This window comes from Pinus tabuliformis, chromosome Q, assembly GCF_031772625.1.
Source record: "Pinus tabuliformis cultivar Carrire ecotype Pingquan chromosome Q, CPIR1, whole genome shotgun sequence".
Classification (NCBI taxonomy): domain Eukaryota; kingdom Viridiplantae; phylum Streptophyta; class Pinopsida; order Pinales; family Pinaceae; genus Pinus; species Pinus tabuliformis.
The window spans coordinates 420,650,453-420,670,642 of record NC_142296.1 but is presented as its reverse complement, the minus strand read 5'-3'; the positions used below and the strand labels follow the sequence as shown (position 1 = coordinate 420,670,642).

Genomic DNA, 20,190 nt, shown 5'->3' with positions numbered 1-20,190 from the left:
GGATGTGGTCCCTAGACCCAAGGACAAATCCGTTGTCACCTCGAAATAACTCTTCAAGATCAAGCATGGAGCCGATGGAAGTGCTGAAAATTTCAACGCTAGATTCGTTGCTCGAGGCTTCTCTCAAAAGGAAGGTGTAGATTATGATGAGATATTTGCACTGGTTGCCCGCTACACCACCATCCATTCGATTATAGCCCTTGCTGCCTCACAAGCATGGAATCTACACCAGATGGATGTCAAGACTGCCTTTTTGCATGGTTCACTTAAGAAGGAAGTCTATGTGGAACAACTAAGGGGTTTGAAGTTCAAGATCGTTAGACACTTGTATGCAGGTTGAAGAAAGCCCTCTATGGGTTGAAGCAAGTACCCCGAGCTTGGTATGAGAGGATCGATCGCTGTCTGATGATGTTGGGATTTACAAGAAGTAAAGCTGATCCGTACCTTTACTTTAAGGTTGAGAATGATAGACCTCTCATCTTGGTACTCTATGTGGACGATCTTTTTCTGACAAGTGACCCTCTTATTCATCAATGAAAGAGAGAGTTGGCTTCTGAATTTGATATGAAGGACCTAACACTGATGCATTACTTCCGAGGGTTGGAGGTCTGGTAAAAGCCAGGGGAGATTTTCTTTTCTCAAGGAAAATATGTTGTGAAGCTACTTGAAAGATTTGGGATGGTGGACTGCAAGTCCATGACTACTTCGATGGAACTTAACTTCAAGAAGTTATGCGGAATTTTTGTCGGGCCCAATTTGGGAAATCCTTTTGAGTATTGTCAACTCATAGGGGCCTTGATGTTCTTGGTGAACTCCCGTCCGAACATATGTTTTGCAGTGAACACATTGAGTCAGTTTATGGTCGAGCCTCATCATATACATTGGATTGCTGCCAAGAATCTCTTGAGATATCTCTGGGGCACAATCACTCATGGACTGAGATACACTACCGGGAATGTGAGGCTCCATGGTTGCTCTGATGCAGACTGGGCTGGCATTGTGGTGGATCGCAAAAGCACATTAGGATGTTGCTTCTCTCTAGGTTCTGCTTCAATATCATGGATGAGCAAGAAGCAGAAGTCGGTTGCTTTAAGCACCGCTGAGGCTGAATACATTGTTGCTAGTTTGGCCTCCTGTGAAGCTGTCTGGTTGAGGAAGCTCTTTAGTGAGCTATTTGGATAGGTGCTGGATACCACCGCGATCTTCTATGACAACTAGAGTGGGATTCGTCTTTCTGAGAATCTTGTGTTTCATGATCGCTCCAAGCATATTGATATCAGGTACCACTTTATCCGGGATATGGAACAACGGGGAGCAATAAGGCTCCATCATATTGGGACCGATGAGCAGGTCGCTGATATTCTTATGACCCTCCTTGGGAAGGTCAAATTCTTCACCTTCCGTGAACAACTTGGAGTTGTGGAGAGACCCTCTTTTGAGGGTCTTGTATGAGATGGATAGTGAGCTCTGGGAGCTCCAGAGGGCTTGGGGTACTTCTTGGAGCGATGAGCGACCATAGGGTGACTCACCCTCTCCTAGTGGTGCGCTGTGTACAGGGTGAATGGTTCACTTTCTCTTGTGATACCCCATGGTGGCATATGCATAGGCTGAGTGGTTCACCCTCCCTTATGGCATATGAGTAGGATGAATGGTTCACCTTCTCTTGCTGGCACATCCTACCCATGCAGTCCGGGACTCATGGGAAGTACCTCTCATCTGGCCAATGAGTAGGGAAATGAGGATAGGGACCATAGTACTACCGATGGACGCATCGTGTACTACCGTACTCCCTATGCTAGGATGTTGATATTGATCTGGGATCAATGGAAACTGACTACGGGTCAGTTAAGAGTGGTATGACACACTCTCTGTTGTTGGAGACTGACTTCGGGTCAGTGGAGAATGGTATGATACATTCTCGATCATTTCTTCTTTCTTCATGGTTCAGCAGAGCAGAGCAGTGCAGTGACAGGGATGGTACAAATTGTCAGATAGTTTGGCAGGTGATGTTCTCCCTAGTTGAGAGGGAGTGTTAAATTTGGCAACTAGGGCCAAACATCACTTTGGACAGCTCTTATGAGGCAGTTGATATTTTTCTTGGATTCCTCTTTTCGAGAGGTGTAGGATTGATCTAAAGATCATCCCATTCTGACATGTACAAATGAAGTTATGAATTTATTTTGATTATGGACAAATTGTCAAGGTCGACCAACCATCAAATTAGCCTCCTCCAGCCTTCAACATTGCATATAAATACAAGGTGCCTCCTCCTCATTTTGACATCTCATCTCATTCATCTTTCTGTCTCTCATCATGATTGGTACGGATTTTTGGGCTTCTCTCTCTCCACGTGTGAAAGGAAGGCTGTCCTTTCTTTGCGTTGACTAGATTTGACCGAAATTTTAAGAGACCGAAATTTTAGGAGGCCGAAATTTCAGGAGGCTGACTTTGATCCTGTTTGACTTCGGTTTTGCGAGGGAGACTTCTGTTTGGGCACGCCGCTGTTCTGGGCACAAAAACCGAGGCAGTTTGACCCCTACGTTGACTACCCTAATTTAGGTTGCTGCATTGACTTTTGTTGACCATATTTGACTGGTTGCTTTCAGACTGTTTTGGGCTGCATTATCAATTTATCTTGTTGTTTGAGGCCGAGTTGACCAAGGTTGATTGAGCTGTTTTAGAGGTCAATTTCAGCCCTGTTGACTAGCGTTGACTTTCTGGTTAGGGCTTTCTGTTTCTGTTGTTTTGACTAATCAGTTTGGGCAAGTGAATATTATAAATTGTACTCTCTCTTTACGCTGAACTTTTGAAGAATTATAAGAAGAATTGATCAAGGGTTTCACCACATTGGGGTTTGTCCCTGGCTAGTGCCATATCTTGTGTCCTCTTGTGTTGGCTTGTCTTCTACTGTTGTTGTTTATGATCTATCTGCATTTTACTATCATGATGATATGATTGCTGAACTGGATATTGATATTGGGCTAATAAAGAAATTGAATTAAAATTGCTCTAAGCATAGAACATACCATTGTTATCCTAAAATTAACAATAGGTTTGTGAGGGGTATGAATTGCTCTCTTTAGGCCGACTTGTCCCTTCACGTAGGCTGACTTGAAGTTTGTGCCATGACGAGGTCTTGGAGGGTCTTTTGATTCTATTTTGACTGAAATAATTTTTCTTTACAATATGTAACATGCCCAAATGGGTCTTCAATACATGACAATGACTCAATTGACTTTATGACAAACATAGAAGCACTCAATGGGTGCTTGACCTAAAAATAAATTTCCCTTGAGCATGAAACCCATGCCTTTATTTTTCTCTTTTCATTAAATAGATAAAATCATGATTACATATGTCATTATGAAGACCGAAACTAGTTACATTTTTCAACACTCCCCCTTAACTAGGGAGGTTTTCATAATCCATACAAGGTACTTGGACATTCTCAATCTGAAGAATTCTCATAAGAAGAGTTGGATTGGTAACCCATCTGTATAACATCATATCAACCAACATTGTCACATAGAAAGGCCTTGACTAACAACTCTATCTCTCCACAAGATCAGAGCACAATGCTGGCGAGACCAATGATTTATAGACACCCTCATCATTTTCTCTCTTGGAACATGCCCCACCTTGGTTCTCTCAGATTATGCTTCACCAGGACTATTCTTATCTTGGATTCCCAGTCCTCAAAGAATATCGGTCCTCTACGACTACTCTTATCTTGGATGCCCTACCACATCCTCAAAGAGTATCAGATGCCAGATGCTTACCCAATCCTCCATTCTTTCTTCCCAAGTGAAGACAAGAATGATGTATCTATCTCTCCTTCTCAACTAGGGAGGATATACCCATTCCTATAAAGGAATGTTCTCAGGCTCTTTCTTATCCAGGGACTTGCTTCCAAACTCCCTCTTAGCTAAGGACTTGTTTCTAGGCTCCCTCTTAACTAGGGACTTGTTTCCAGCAACAAATTTTTATTCATTGGTGGAGATCATGGGACCTTCAACTGCTTGTAGTGCTCCTCCATTCAATGTCATGAATTTTATCTTTAATATTATGGAGCCTTCATCTTGTAGGTCATCGACCATCCATCACTTTCCTCAAGTCATTCATGTCATCCTTCCCCTTATTGGAAAGTGATTTTGTAGTCCACATCTGGCTTTCCTTCATACAACTACCTCTTCCACATCATGTTTCCTTTAGGATCTTCTATCCCACCACATGAGTGCTAGTTGTAGACAACATCCACAACTCTTTTTCTGGTAGCCCTGCATTAACCCATCCAGATGTTATTCAAAAATAAAAAAGAACATCAAATCAAAATTACCTTATGTGATGGCCCTTCATCATGACATCTGTTTGCTTGCAATATTAACATCCCGCACATATATTTGAGACATCTCCAAGATATACAATGTGAAGGGTCTCCTTCTTTTCCAGACTTCATCAGGGTCTTCATATCTTTCCCATGGAGATATCATAGTCAAATCTTTTAGTCATTGGATTTTGATTGCCTTCTCCATAGTTGCATCTTTTATGATCTCTCCCTTTCTTTATTCACACATTGCTTCCCAGGAACTTCCATTCCTAGTTCCTTTATTTTTATCAACCACCTCATATTCCATATGAGGATTTATTATGTTGATTTCATCTAGTCAATATGTGAACCATGCCTTTATGCATCTTTCCAAAGGAGGAGTTCCCTTTCTCTTGATTATGCTCATGAGGTGGAGCATTTATCCATCTTATCTACAAGTATATGACACAACTCTATTTTATCAAGTACAAGCATACATACCTCATCTCTTTCTTTTGGTCATCTAGACTTCCTTCAACTACTTCCTTGATTGAAAGAACTTCAATCCCTTGACCTGCTTCACTTCTTTTGGCATCATATCATCACCCCATGAATCCCATACAAGTTGGAATTCTTGGCAAGACACTTGCTTCTTCCAGTAGGTGAACCTTCTTATGAAGATTCCAACGGAGGATCTTGATCATCCTCATCCTGCAAATGCTTCTTTTGAATGATGTATGATGAGCTCTATGCTAGATGACTTTCTTTTTTCCATAAGTACTACTTATGCTTCTAATGAGGTTACCAAGAGCTACATCCTTCTATAGGTGACATCCATAGACTTCTATTTCAGCTATCTTTTATGCTTCTTTATGATGATGTCACGAGCTCTTACTTTCAATTGTATGCTTCTATGGTTCCATCTCCTAACATGATGCATCCTGTCATGCTTCTAATGATTCCTACCATGATAGTTATACTTTTCAACAGAAAACTTGAAACAAAGACTTGAAAAGAACTAGGCGAGGAAGACTATCTCAGTCATAGTAGAGATCTTTTACCTCCTCCTTCTTGGATTTCTTCTTGTCAACCGTTCGACGTCTTCCACTTCTTCAGTAATATGGGCTTCTTCCCTTCCTCTTTTGTTGTTGTCCTTCTTGAGCTTTGGACAATCTCTCTTGTAGTGCCCATATTCATGACAACCATAGCATTGAACCTTCAACATGTTTTTATTTTTATTTTTCTGAGGACCAAGCTTGCCTTTTCTTCTAGCCATGGCAGCAAATGCTTGAGCTTGTATGCTTGATCCTACATCGATTTTTTTGCCTTCAACTTGGTTTCTTTGATTTTGCACAATGACCATAGTTCATTGAATGGAGTAGCTTCATTCTTCTCATAGATGCTTGATGTGAAGTTGCCCCATTCCTCTGGTAGTGCATTGAGCACTATGGTAGTCATTTCCTTGTCAGACATTATTTCTCCCAACTCTTGGAGTTGATCTCTTGTTTCTGACACCCTCATAATGTATGAGGCTATTCCTTCTTCTTTTGATATCATCATCTTGTAGAGCTTGGTTCTTAATGATATCACTTCTCCTGCAAAGCTTATGGAGAATAATTCCACCAGTTTGTCATAGATGTCTTTTCACTTTTCCAATTTTGCTACATAAGGATTCTTTGAGCCCTTATTTCCTTTTTCATGTATTCAGCTAGAGCTTGAGCTTCTTCCTTTGGAGGTTTAGTGACAAAACCCTTAACATGCTCAACGACTTCATTTTCTATGAGGATCAAATCTATCCTCTTCTTCCATGCAAGAAAGTTTGACAACCCAACCAATTTGTTGCTCTCTTTGCAAAATGAAGTCATTTTGATAGATTCAAATATAGAAATAAAGATATTTACTTGTCAAGTGAAGATGCTCGTAGATGTTAATATCTTCAACTTGATGCCTTCTTGATTTTGATGATGATAGAAGATGTCTTCCTTCAAACGTGATCCTTCAACAAGAGGGAGATCACCTTGATTCGTTGATGATGATGATTATGCTTCTTCTTGCTTCTCTAGAATGTAGAGACTTTTAGATGCTTCAATGTGTAGTTCTTCTATGGATGAGCTAGGGTTTTCAAGTCTTCTTACAACTTTAGATTTCAGCCCTTCTTCATATTTTAGGCTTGCTATTGCAGGACTGCAATTTTGATTTCTCCTGTAGAAATCCTAGGTCACACGTGTGGCTTTAATATGGACAGACTTGCCTCCGTTTGACTTCTCTTGACCATGACTCCTCTTGACAATTCGGCTTGCTAAATAGTCATTCTTTAACCCAAACTTTGGCTCCTTTGAGTGACTGCAATTTTTGGCTTCTACTACTACAGGATGATGCCCTAACCTTCGCACGTGTGGAGGAAAATTAGACCAAAATAGAGCAGGAAATGCTTCGCTCTTCTTTATTCTTCCTTTGTTGGGTATAAGGCTTCTTTCTCTTTCTTGATCGAACTCTTCTTGATGCTTCTTAAATGCTTTTCTAGTGCTTCGGCCCTTGAGTGTCCTTCTTTAAGCTGCCTTTCCTTGTCTTGACACCTTAGCTCTGATACCATGTTGAAAAATCTAGGGCAGCTAGATTAGGTGATTTCTCTTACTTTGATAATTTCTTGTGATTTATTTTTACTTAACTTGATTAGCTTCTTCTTACACTTGATTATTATTAGTGTTCTTTATCATCAAACAACTACCAAACAATAAAATCAAAGAGACAATAGGACACAACATGTAGGCGATCAGGGAGGGCAAAAACCTCTCCAACTAAGAGGAAAACCCACAAGAATTCGTCTCTTCTTATAGAAGCTCAATTGACGAATTCCAAGACCTATGACCCTTGACCAAGACTCTTCAAGACCAAGTCAAACCTTGAATCCAACAACTTCTGCAATTTCAACTTGCCCAACAGATTTTTCTAGAACTTTGACCTGCCCAACACATTCTTTTGCAACTTTGATATGCCCAACAAATTCTTTTGCAACTTCGACCTGCCCAACAAATTCTTTTGCAACTTCGACTTGCCCAACAAATTCTTCTGCCCATCAAATGTAGAAACCCTAACATGAGAGAGAGAGAGAGGTCCAAAAACTTCGATCAAGTTCTTATCCTTCCTTTTCGTCCTTTTTCTAGCTTCTATCTTGAGAAGATCAAACTTGCTTTTGTGAGTCATAATGAGGTCGAGTTCCTTCTTATTTATAGGCTTGTGAGGGGTACAAATTGCTCTCTTTAGGCCGACTTGTTCCTTCATGTATGCTGACTTGAACTTTGTGCCATGACGAGGTCTTAGAGGGTCTTTTGATTCTATTTTGACTCAAATAAATTTTCTTTACAACATGTAACATGCCCAAATAGGTCTTCAATACAAGACAATGTCTCAATTGACTTTATGACAAACCTAGAAGCACTCAATGGGTGCTTGACCTAAAAGTAAATTTCCCTTGAGCATGAAACCCATGCCTCAAGAATAATAATAAATAATTTTTTTTCTTTTCATTAAATACATAAAATCACGATTACATATGCCATTATGAAGACTGAACCTAGTTACATATTTCAACATCAAGTTGGTGGAAGTCCTTTGGGAGCTTTGGCAAGTGATATATCTCTTCAATGTGAACTATGACACCAATTATTTGCCCACTTACATTACAAAGCCTTATTTGGGGTAAGGAAGATGGTCACAGGGATGCCCGAGTTTAATATGAACCATGAAGGAATCTGTCAGGGATGTGTATTTGGGAAACATACAAAGGGACCAGTCCCTTCTAGTGAAAGCAAGACAACTGATATTCTTCAATTGGTCCATTCTAACATGCCTGTTTATCTTTCCCATAACTTCATTGGGAGGATACTCATATTATGCAATTTTTGTGGATGACTTCTTACGGAAAAGAAGGATTTATTTCTTGAAGAAGAAGGATGAAGTGTTCAATTGGTTCCGTTCTTTCAAGGCATTGGTGGAGAATCAAACAGGGAAGAAGATCAAGATGTTAAAGACTTACAATGGAACTAAATATGAATCCAATGAATTCAATGACTTTTGCAGAGAGGTTGGCATTAAGAGGGAGACAACTGTTCCATACACTCCAGAGCAGAATGTTGTTGTTAAAAGAAAGAATTGAATGATTATGGAAGCCACTCGTGCCATGATCTATGATTAAGGTCTACCAAAATTCTTATGGGGAGAAGCTGCCAACACTATTGTATATGTTCAAAATAGGAGCCCTCATCAAGCCTTGGATTTCAAGACACCTGAGGAAGTCTTCACTGGTAAGAAACCTGATGTTTCTCATTTTAGAATCTTTGGCTGTCCTGTATATTTTCATGTGCCTAAAGAGAAAAGGAATAAGTTGGAAGCTTCTGGGAAGAAAGGTATATTTGTTGGATACAGTGAAAATTCAAAGGCATATAGAATATATGTACCTGGTCAAAGAGATGTGGAAGTAAGCAGAGATGTTACCTTTGATGAAGACACTACCCTCAGGAAAGCCAAAGATCTCCCCATCTCAAGGAAGGACGATGATGATGTTGCCGAAAAACAAGAAGAACCTCTGATGGATGAGCCTATGCCCGATGTTGATGGCCTAATGGATCCTCTTGATCCACCTCTTGGTGATCCCTCTACCTCAAGGAAAAGACCTCTATGGCTCAAGGATACACTTAAAGATGCTGAAAAGCATACCGCTCCAAGAGGGACATTTCGCGAAAGTAAGAAGCCTAACATGTATCAAGGGTACTTGGCTGCCATGAGTACTATTATTCAAGCTGAATGTGCCTAGACCCAAGGACAAGTCTGTGGTCACTTCTAAATGGATCTACAAGAAAAACGTGGAGTTGACGGAAGTGTTGAAAAGTATAAGGCAAGGTTGATAGCTCGTGGCTTCTCTAAAAAAAGAGTGGAATATGACGAAATATTGCATCGATTGCTTGATATACCACTGTCCGATCTGTAATTGCTCTTGCTGCCAATCAAGGATGGATCCTACATTAAATGGACGTGAAAACTACCTTCTTGCATGACTCATTTAAGGAGGAAGTCTATTTGGAATAACCGCAGGGGTTTGAAGTACAAGATCGAAGGTCTCATGTATGCAGGTTGAAGAAATCCCTCTATGGGTTAAAGCAAGCCCCTAGGGCTTGGTATGAAAGGATTGATAACTATCTTATGAAGTTGAGATTTACAAGGAGCTATGTTGATCCAAACCTATACTTCAAGGTTGAAAAGGACATGCCACTTATTTTGGTCCTTTATGTTGATGATCTCTTTCTGATTGGTGTAGACCCTCTCATTTGTCAATGCAAAAGGGAGTTGAATTTCAAATTCGAGATGAAGGACCTAGGACTGATGCATTACTTCCTAGGCTTGGAGGTTTGGCAAAAGCCAGGCGAGATTTTATTTTCTCAAGGAAAATACATTGTGAAGCTGTTAGAAAGATGTGGGATGGTGGAATGCAAGTCTGTGTCTACTCCGATGGAACTCAACTTCAAGAAGCTATGTGGAAGTGTCGCTGGTCTGGAATTGGCAAATCCTTCTGAATATAGACAACTTGTAGGAGCCCTAATGTTCTTGGTAAACTCCTGACTAGACATATGCTTCGCTATAAATTCTTTGAGTCAATTTATGGTTGAGCCTAATAATCATATACATTGGGTTGCTGCAAAGAATCTCTTAAGATATCTTCGTGGCACTATCAATTATGGTTTGAGATACACTGCTGGGAATTTGAGGCTACATGGATATTCTGATGCTAACTGGGCTAGCAATGTGGTGCATAGAAAGAACACGTCAAGATGTTTCTTCTCCTTGGCATCTGCTTCAATTTCTTGAGTGAGCAGGAAGCAAAAATCGGTTGCTCTAAGCACTGCTGACACTGAATATATTACAACTAGTATGGTTTGTTGTGAAGCTATTTGGTTGAGGAAGCTCTTCAGTGAGCTATTTGAGCATGTGTTGGATACCACTGTTATCTATTGCAACAATCAAAGTGGGATTTGCCTTTCAGAGAATCTCGTGTTCCACGACCGCTCCAAGCATATTGATATCAAGTACCACTTTATCCGAGATATGGTACAACGAGGAGCAATAAGGCTCCAACACATCAGGACAGATGAACAGGTTGCGGACATCCTCACGAAGCCCTTAGGGAAGGTCAAGTTCTTAGCCTTCTGAGAGAGACTTGGAGTCATGGAAGGACCCTCCCATGAGGGTCTCGCTTGAGTTGGACATTGAGCTTTGGGAGCTCCTAGGGGCCTGGGGTACTTCTTGGAGCTATGTGCGACCATAGGGTGAGTGGTTCACCTTCCCCTATAGGTACGTTGTGTACAGGGTGAGTGGTTCACCTTCCCCTGTGATACCCCATGATGATATATGAGAGCATAGGGTGAGTGGTTCACCTTCCCTTGTGGTTGATGATATATGCATAGGATGAGTGGTTCCCCTTCTCCTATGGCATATGAGCAAGATGAGTGGTTCACCTTCTCCTGCGGATGCCCCAGCATACATTCTACCCTTCTAGTCTGGGACTCTTGGGAAGTACCTCTCATTTGGCCAATGAGTTGGGAAAAGTGGTTAGGGACCATAACACTACAGATGGACGCATCGTGTATTGCCATACTCCCTATGTCTAGGGTGCATGATGTTCAAAAACTTGATCGCTCATGATCGAATCTAATTGGGGTTCTACCCCTGGTTATGTGCACTGACTTTTGTCAGTGGAGAGTGGTAAGATCTTGTGACTCACACTTGAATCCTTCTTATTATCTATGTCAATCTTCAGCAAAGATGAGACAAGATGCAGAGATAGTACATGATGATCCAGATGACGTGATGATGGTATTGGCAGGTGGAATTCTCCCTAGTTGAGAGGGAGTGTTAAAATGTGCAACTAGGGCCAAATTCCACTTTGGACAGCTCATTTGAAGAAGATGATTATTGGATTGAATTCCTCTTTCCGAGAGGACCAAAATCGACCTAAGGATCACTGAATTTGGACAAGGAGAAATATGTTTTTGAAGTGAAGCCCACACATGTGCATTTGGTCAAGGTCAGCTTGGGGTCAAGTTGGGCAAATTGATCCCCCTCCATCACATATAAATAGAAGAGACTTCAAACCTCATTTGGCACATTCTCAACACATCATTCGTTCTCTCTCCTACATTGATTGGTTCGTACAGATTGCAGGGCAGCCTTTCTTCTTCACACGTGCAAGATTTTTGGAGGCATCTTTGACTGTTTGGGTTCACTTTCTGCAGCAGAGAAGTTTGACTTTGTTTGATCGAGTTTCTCCTCTTCATTTGACTTACTTTGAGCACCAAAAGTTTGATCTTGGAGGGCCGAGTTGCTGGGCACAGAAATCGAGGAAATCTGGACACTTTGACCAGCGTTGACTGCTGTTTTGACCGCAGGAAATTACAGCAGACTTTCTCTCTCTTTTGATGGAGTTTGACTGGACTTTGAAGGACTGTTTTGGGCTGTATTTGACCAGCAAGGAAGGCCAAGTTTGCTGCCCTTGACTGAGCTCAAGGAGCACTATCTTACTGTTCTGTTGACCACTGTTGACTTTCTGGTTAAGGCTGTTTGACTTTGACCGCTGTTGACTGGGAGCAGAATTGCAGATTTTGATTGCGCCATCTATTTGACTAAGGACAGTGGTATTGGATCATCTATTGTACCCTATTGTATATTCTCTCTCTTCTAAACATTTGATATTAGATAAAAGAAGAATTGATCAAGGGTTTTCCCATCTTGGGGTTTTTCCATGGCTTGAGCCAAATTCTTGTGTTCTCTTGTCTTGGCCTGTCTTCTGCATTTTATTGTTTATGTTCTATCTACAGTTACTGTCAATGTGAATTAATGGTTAATGTGATTGCTATTGGTAATCATCATTGGGCTAATAAATGGACATTGAAGTAATTGTTGCAAGCATAGAACATACCATTATTATCTAAAATTAACACATTGTAAATTACTAAATACTAGTTTAAAGAATGGGAATTTGTTTTCTATCTCAGACTTGGCTTTTATAAATTTTGAGAAGAAACAGACGGGTTGTTTTAATCCAGATGCCTGAACAAGCAATCAGTTATGCACAACATCATTGGAGGCTCGATGTCTTTTCAGGCAAATGTTACTCATTAGTTTTATGGCATATGGATTTATAACCTGGAATTTTTGTTATATCCAATCTTTTAAGGTATATGAAGTAATTAAGACGTTTCTTTTCCTTCCCTGTAAAATTTTTCCAATAGATTTCATATTTTAGGATTATAACAGATAATGATCAAAATCATTGCATGCCTTTTTTTTACAGACAAGGAGAACTTGTGCCTTTATGGATTCCCAAATGAATCATGGGAAGTTAATCTCCCTGCGGAGGAGGTTCCACCAGAGCTTCCTGAGCCTGCATTGGGAATCAATTTTGCAAGGGATGGGATGCAAGAAAAGGATTGGTTATCTTTGGTTGCTGTTCACAGTGATGCATGGCTACTTTCAGTTGCCTTTTATTTTGGTGCACGATTTGGTTTTGATAAAAATGACAGGTAGATTTTCATCATTAAGTAAGCTAATATATCTTTAGCTACTTTCTCTAAACCACAAAAACACGAAGTAAAATGGTTGAAGATTCTCATAATGCTTATTTCTGTTGTATGAAGATTATGCTTTGTGTACTTCATAGTGCAGGAAGGATTTTGACCAGGTGTTCACTTTAATAGCTTGTTTGTTTTTGCAGAGATAATCCATTATATGTTAGCAAGGGTATATAATCTCTTAAGCTAGGTTTTGTGGGTTGTCCAATAGATGCAATCATTTTACAGCCATTGAGAAAATTTTGTCCGTAAAGTATTAACACAACTAAGAATTGAGGGTATGATTGAAATTTTTTGTGACTGCAATGTTTGTAATCTGTGGATACTGGGATAAATATTATTATTTTTCTTTAACGATGCTTCCTGTTTTTTGTTTTTTTGTTTTTGTTTTAATTTTTTAATTTTCTGCCATGGTGAATTGGTAACTCATTCAAGTGATCTGGGCGAGGCCCAAGATCTAACCTAGTGGCTGACACTGTAACACCAAGAGTATATCCAATAGCCTGTAAGCCAAATATATGAGTAATTTATGACTTAGCAAGAGCTGAGATTCCACGAGGGTGGAGGAGTCTACTCCTTGAGCCTTATCACAACGGGCCAAAGATGTCCCCCAGTAGGATTTGAAACCGAGTGGAGGGGATAACATCCCATTGTGCCAACCACCTGGTCATCCCATGAGGAGACTTTCAAGATGCTTCCTGTTATCGCACATATTAGCAATCTTGCAAGATCTGGCAAGATGCTAGAGCAGCACCACATAGGACAACTGCCCACTTCCACTTTCGTATGAGTCCCTACTCTTTAGACCAACTCCTAAAATGCCACGGGAGGATTCCCTACACAAAACAAATACTCTACCACAGGTTAATATACTAGTGCCTATGAAATCTCTATTGGGTGATGGGGTCTAGGAGTTAGTTTAAACAATTGCCAATCTGAAAATGATAATTTATTGCAAAATAATGCAGAATAGTAATCATAACACTCAATAAATGACGAATAAATCTTTGAAAAAAACACAACATTGAGTGTAAGACAACCCTTACCAACTTGAAGACGATTTCCCTTGATATTACCTTTTGGTATGTGGCTGGAAAAAACAATTTTTTCGTGCTGTTTTGGACCGGCAAACTTGCAATTCTGCAGAAAAAATGCAGAAACCAGCAAACTAGGGTCCACTTCAGGGCCACCCACAATCCGAAAAATATGCAAATAAAATATGGCTGTGGGGTGGAAGTGTTAGTACATTGAAATAGTTTTCCAATGAGCCTACTAGGACTTCTAAAAGCTGAGTATTCCAAGAGACTAGGGCTTTTGATCCCGGCAAGGTTGGGATGAATTTTCTACTTTAAACAATGTCTAATAAGCTCTTGGAAGTAAGAAAATTGAATAGTATTGAAGAGATATACTTACAGATGACAAATTTCCTTTGAAGGGCTTGTCGTACTCTCTGAAAAGGTGTCTATAACCTGCTGTTACAGATCTACAAACCCTTGGACAACAACCCGTTTTTGATGAATTTGAGTGTTATTTGTGCATAACAAGTCACTGTACCTCTTGGGCCAATTGGATAAGTCTTTGAAACAAAATCCAAGTGCCAAACTAGCTTAAAGATGAGAATTTTAAGTACAAGCTAGTGAAATTATTATTTGTTTTCGTATATTCTGATTTTATTTTTAGATATAAGTAACAAGGAATTTGAAAAAGAGATTTTGAAGTTTGATGAGGTGAAGATATGGCTTACCTTGTGTCCCTTTAATTACCTCTTTGTGTCGGATTATGATCACAACCCTCCCTAAACCAGCCCTTGAATTAATTTTGACAAGAGGTGAATTTGGGTCAATGTTATCATAATCGAACCAATTCCAATTGAGCTCCTGAACAGGGAACTGATTGGAATTAGACCGGAACTGGAAAAAAAAATCAAACCAAAAAATCGGTTGACCGAAAAATATATAAAATATCCAAATTTTAAACAAAAACATATATATTGATGTGCATCCACATGGATCCAAACCATTTATACACAAAGATGCAAAATTTCTCATTCATATAGCAAGAGTGCATATAACCAAAATAACAATTAGTGCAATACATTGCTGAACCAAAATACATCAAGAAATAGGCTCTAAATGGCCTCTAATGTTAAAAAGTAAGCATGATAGTACAATACTACAGCTACAAGTGCCAATCGCTGTCATAAGAATCATCATCTTCCTCATCCTTATCTATAGAATGAGTAGCCTCTAAGTCTATAGTGAGGCTTGATTCCCTTGGTGCTGAAGGTGGTACTTGTGATATCGTTCCCTGTGGAGCCTTTGGAGGTGGGTCCAAGTCCAACCCAAAAAAGGTCTTCATTGTTAAATGTTGGTGCCTGACTCTCCATAACCCCTTTTGATGTTGGATCAAAGTCACTCAAGACCATGTTGCTTGATTTAGGGGTTTGTTCAACAATTGGTTATACCTCAACCTAAAGTTGTTATAAACATAAACCATGTCGTTCAACCGTTTTTTTCTCCAAATAGTTCCTCTACTTGGTGTGCATATGCTAAAAAACGCTTTGCTTCCGCTCACAACTTGAAGCATTGCATGTCTAGCTCAATATCCGAAGCTGAATTGCAAATTTTTGCAATTTAGGGCACTAACTACCAAATTGATGCCCACCCTCCAATAGGCTGAAAAAAGGGTTGAAGACAAAGTAGTAGCAAATGACTTTGAAACTTGGACTCAACAATTCAATGCATAATATGATTTGGAAATTTTGACATTTCTTTTACTTCGCTTCTTATAGTCATAGACATACCAAAGGGTACCGATACTCATTGAAATTCAAGAGCTTGGTATGTATATGATCTTGAATCTTGGGTTCTGGGACCATGTGCTCAATGCATCTATACAATCCCTCTTTTACTTGTGTATTTGTGTCAAAATTTGTAGTGTAATAGTCCCTTCAAAGTTCAAAAAACCAAAAAATATTCTTCAATTGATTTTGAATGTTTGGAAAAGCTTTTCTGATGAATGACAAAACTTATAAGCTTTGAAACTCTAAATTAGACACCTTGGATTTAAGTAGTGGCCAACTACTTGTAAAGGTCCATGGAGTTGTTTGTTCCATCTTTCACCAATGATTCTCTATAGAGGAATGTACTTCTACCTTATATCCCCATACGCTGACTTTATTTACTCTTTGGCTTGATCCATGGCCTCGTAAACAAAACCCATGGTGGGTTTATCACCATCCACCATCCGTAACGCTCTCAGAAGAGGCTCACTAAATAGCACATTCTCTTTGGCTTTCATCCATTTTTTTTTTCAAACACTTAGTTAACTACCCGTTTCTCTTCAACCTTTCTACTTCACTGAGATTCATTCCATTTATTACAAGAAAACATCTTCCTCAAGTTGGTTTTTCGCTGAACAAGTGATTGCAACTAAACAAAGTTTCTTGCAAATCGCGTAATGGTTGGTCAAACAAGCTCTTTATCCCCAATGTGCTTTGTCATGAGGTTCAAAACCCATGAGTGGTTGTAGATGTACCTAGTTATGGATTTTTCTTGTTCCACACACTTCTTCAACCACTCATTTTTGCCAATATCCTCAAGCATGATGTTCAAACAATGGGATGGATGTGGAGTCCACCAAATGGAGGGGCGTTTTTCCTCCAACATCCTTCTAGCTGCAGCATAGAGACATTATTTGTGATCACCTGTACAACATTATCTAATAATTGTGCATCCTTCACCTGATTAGATGTATCCACATATTTGAGAAACATGGTACCTTTTGGGCTAGCAATTAAGAAATTTAAAATGGTGCAGGATTTGCCAACTGTCCATCCATCAAACATAATTGTGCACTCTGTTTTGGTCCATGTTTACTTGAACTCTATTATGTACTCATCTATTCTTTGGACTTCATTTTGTAGAAGTGTCCCCATGATATCATCAAAGCTAGGGATTTTAAAGCTCAATCCACAAGAAGCTATAACATTAGTCATAGGTTGTTAATATGCATAATTAGTGGCATTAAATTGTATGTGCATCATACTGCCATCTAGCAATGCATTCATATGCAACCTCTATCTTTGTCTTTTTTTGTTTAGCATCAATGGTGGGTTGAGCACCAGGGGTGGTGCAGGATACAAATAAATAGTCTATCCCTTTACATGCCCTCTTCAAACTAGTTGAACTTGGGATAAAAGTATGTTCATCTCCAACTCTAATAGAAAAACTAGAGGAATCTTCAAAAGTAGGCATATATCCTTCAAAATCAGGGTCACTGAGAGCACCATTATTTTTTTGACTTTTGCCCATGCCTTCTTTAAGTCTCTTGTTTTTTCCCATCCTTGCTTGGTAGGCTTTGTTACCCACCAAAATGGATAATACTATAGGAGAAAACTTTTCTCCTATTCGTGACAACCAACTGGCCAACCATATAGCCAACAACCACTGACAACCACCACTAGCTGATGATGTGCCGCATATCTCTGCCACTTACATCAACCATTTGCTTCTCACCCATCTGACATGAACACATGGACGAAGGTGGGCTTCCACTCAAAAGGGACTTTGGTCATTTTGCAATCAGGTGCTTATGCTTGTTTGTCTTTGGGTATTTGATATGGATTATGGGGTGATATGGAAGAATGATGGAATTTCACTGTGATCTTGTTCTCTCACCTTAAATGTTGGGTTAATTTTCGATCTTAGTCCAGTGGGACCTCCCTTAATGGCCCAATTTGTATAGGAGGGGCACTACTTGGGAAACCCTGATTGAGATAATGTAGTTCCATCTTTTCCTATGCCATAGTCAACACTTTTCATCATACACTACATGCCCATCTCTCACCTCCATTCTTCAGGTTCAAATTGACATTGGTTCTTTGGGATTTGACACCCATATGTCCACATTCCTGGGTAGGGCTTGGAAACTTTGCTGTAGGAGGTTTATGCAACTAAAAGAAACAAAAAGGGAATATCATGGCCACAACAAAATTAAAGAAAGAAAAATCAAAATGCAAAAGATGGCCAGGACAAAGATTAACATGTGGGCGAAGGCCTAGCATGAGCTCTACCTCTCTCATATGGCCATCACCTATTTCCTGAGCACATGTTGCTCCATTACATCAAAAGAAGGAACTTTCGCATGTCCCAACCTCGATGTGCGATGAAATGAATCATCATTAGGGAGTAATACAACTGCCACATCATTCAAAACAAGCTCTAACCCTCGAGCTATGGGTAGTAATACAAATAAAAAATCAAGAAGTAAAAGACACAAGAGGAGTGGAAAAACAAAGGCTGAGTTGGTATCTCATGCGTCCACGATTGCTCCCTCCTCACATATATACACTCAATATGAGGACAGCCCCATCAGCTGGTCCCTTTGACCATGGCACTTGGCCATGAAGTCCTATCCCCTCTATTATCATCATCCTTGTTCACAAACACCTATCAATTGAAGGGTGAACCAAGGAAATGCTACTTCCCCTTATGGGTTGGAAACACCTAATATGGTTGACCTTTAGCCATTGGGAGATCAAGGTTCTGATTTTGGAAGGGAATCCTTATTTGAAGTATTAAATAGCCCATGACATTCAAGTTTGGTTCACTTAGATGCATTAGTGATCTTTGCCCCTAATGACTAGTTGCTTTCACTAGAATACTTGTTGTGATTGTCAGGTGGTTCAATAGCCCAAGTCTTAGGCACCTTCTACACAAGTACCCAAGCTCCCCAGAGAAGTATATTGGCACGAACAAGTGAAGCGTTGAGACTCTTGGGCCTCCTAGTAGTAACAACACATGATATATATTCCTAGGCAACTCCTGCACCCGAAATGTTTGACCACTTTGCATCGGTTTTGATGATTCTTCAGGATGACACACCTGGACCTACCCCCAGGCTGACCTTGACACCAATTGAATGATGACAATTGATTCAGGACCCAAATGAGGTTGCTCTCACCTTTAGAGACTAGGGAGGGCTAGTTACATCTGAGAAGTCTTCAATATTGGAGTAGAGGAGGTAACTTGGAGCAATTAGAGACCCATGGAGACCACTTTGGTGCCCCAACTGGATCTTGGGACCACAGAGAGCCATTAAGGAGGATTTGAGGGCCAACCCTCAAACCTTGATTTTTACATGCCTCTACACCACATTGGGCACCTATAGCACTTGGACATGCCATTTGGAGCTCATTTCTTTCATGACGTCATCCCTAGAGAACTAGCGGCTCACACGTGGACTAATTAGGGTATTTATTGTTATAGCTAGTGGGTTGGCTTGTAACCCAAGTATTTGTTGTCTTCAATCTTGTTTTCTAGGTGCTTTTAGGCTAATTAGTTGGTGTCCTCCTCATATAAATAAAGGAGAGGATCATTCATTTCTAATCATCATCATTTTTGACTATTTCGACCCTCAGAGATTTTCGACCTTCTTGTCTATGGGAGAGATGTGATAGGGAGACTTTTGTCTATTGGAGCTATTCTCTTAGCATTGGAGAAGTTATCTTGGATCAATGAAACTATTGTTCATGCATTTTGTCTTGAAAGTGAGCCTTGAATTTGATAAATTTTTGATCTTATTGTCTAATGCATGGAATGAATTGATAATCTAGGGTTTTTCTATTGTGCCATTATTCTTGAAGACCAATTGTAGAGAATCTAGATATCATCATTAGATGCATTACTCATGTATGAAATGTGAATGACAATCCCCTTGGTGAACTTTTGTAATAGCTCTCCCAAGTGACCTTGATCCTTCACAAAGATAATAGTTAGGGTTTTGTGCTAGGGCATCAAAATATCCTTACTCCTTTGTAAGATTTAGCCAATCTATCACACCCATAGACTCCATCACCCCAAGGACTAGGCACTAGCCTTGTCAATTTGGTGATCAAGCATCATTTCATCCATAAATTTGATTTTCACTCTCTTTCTTAAATTCAACCCTTTTAAGGATAAGCGACCAAGCTAGGGCTTGGTGTGAATTAGCCTAGAAGGGGAAATTGAGCTTGTGGAAGGATTCAACATTGAGGGAAGAATAGATTGCCTCAAAATCAACCTCCCTTGGTGGCCAATCTCTCCATTTCAAGCCCTAATTCTCTTGCCCTAGGTAGATTTGCCCTAGGAAAACCCTAGTTTTGCTAAGCTTCAACTTGAGGACTTTTTGAAGGTTTCTTATGCCATTGGTTTGCTAATATTCATTGTTTGGAAACCTTTTCTTGGCATATTGGCATTAGGGCATCCCATTTGCCCTGCTATT

At 39.9% G+C, this 20,190-nt stretch overlaps 1 protein-coding gene across 1 annotated transcript in view; it reads left to right on the top strand.

Annotated features, from left to right (window-relative positions):
• LOC149219995 (PHD finger protein ALFIN-LIKE 5-like) overlaps nucleotides 1-12,883 on the top strand; it is a 45,749-nt gene extending 32,866 nt beyond the window's left edge. Inside the window, exon 3 of the mRNA XM_089382706.1 lies at nucleotides 12,651-12,883. Within this exon, the coding sequence (XP_089238832.1) occupies nucleotides 12,651-12,883 (233 nt within the window). The remainder of the gene's footprint in view (nucleotides 1-12,650) is intronic.
• Nucleotides 12,884-20,190: the final 7,307 nt, after the last annotated feature.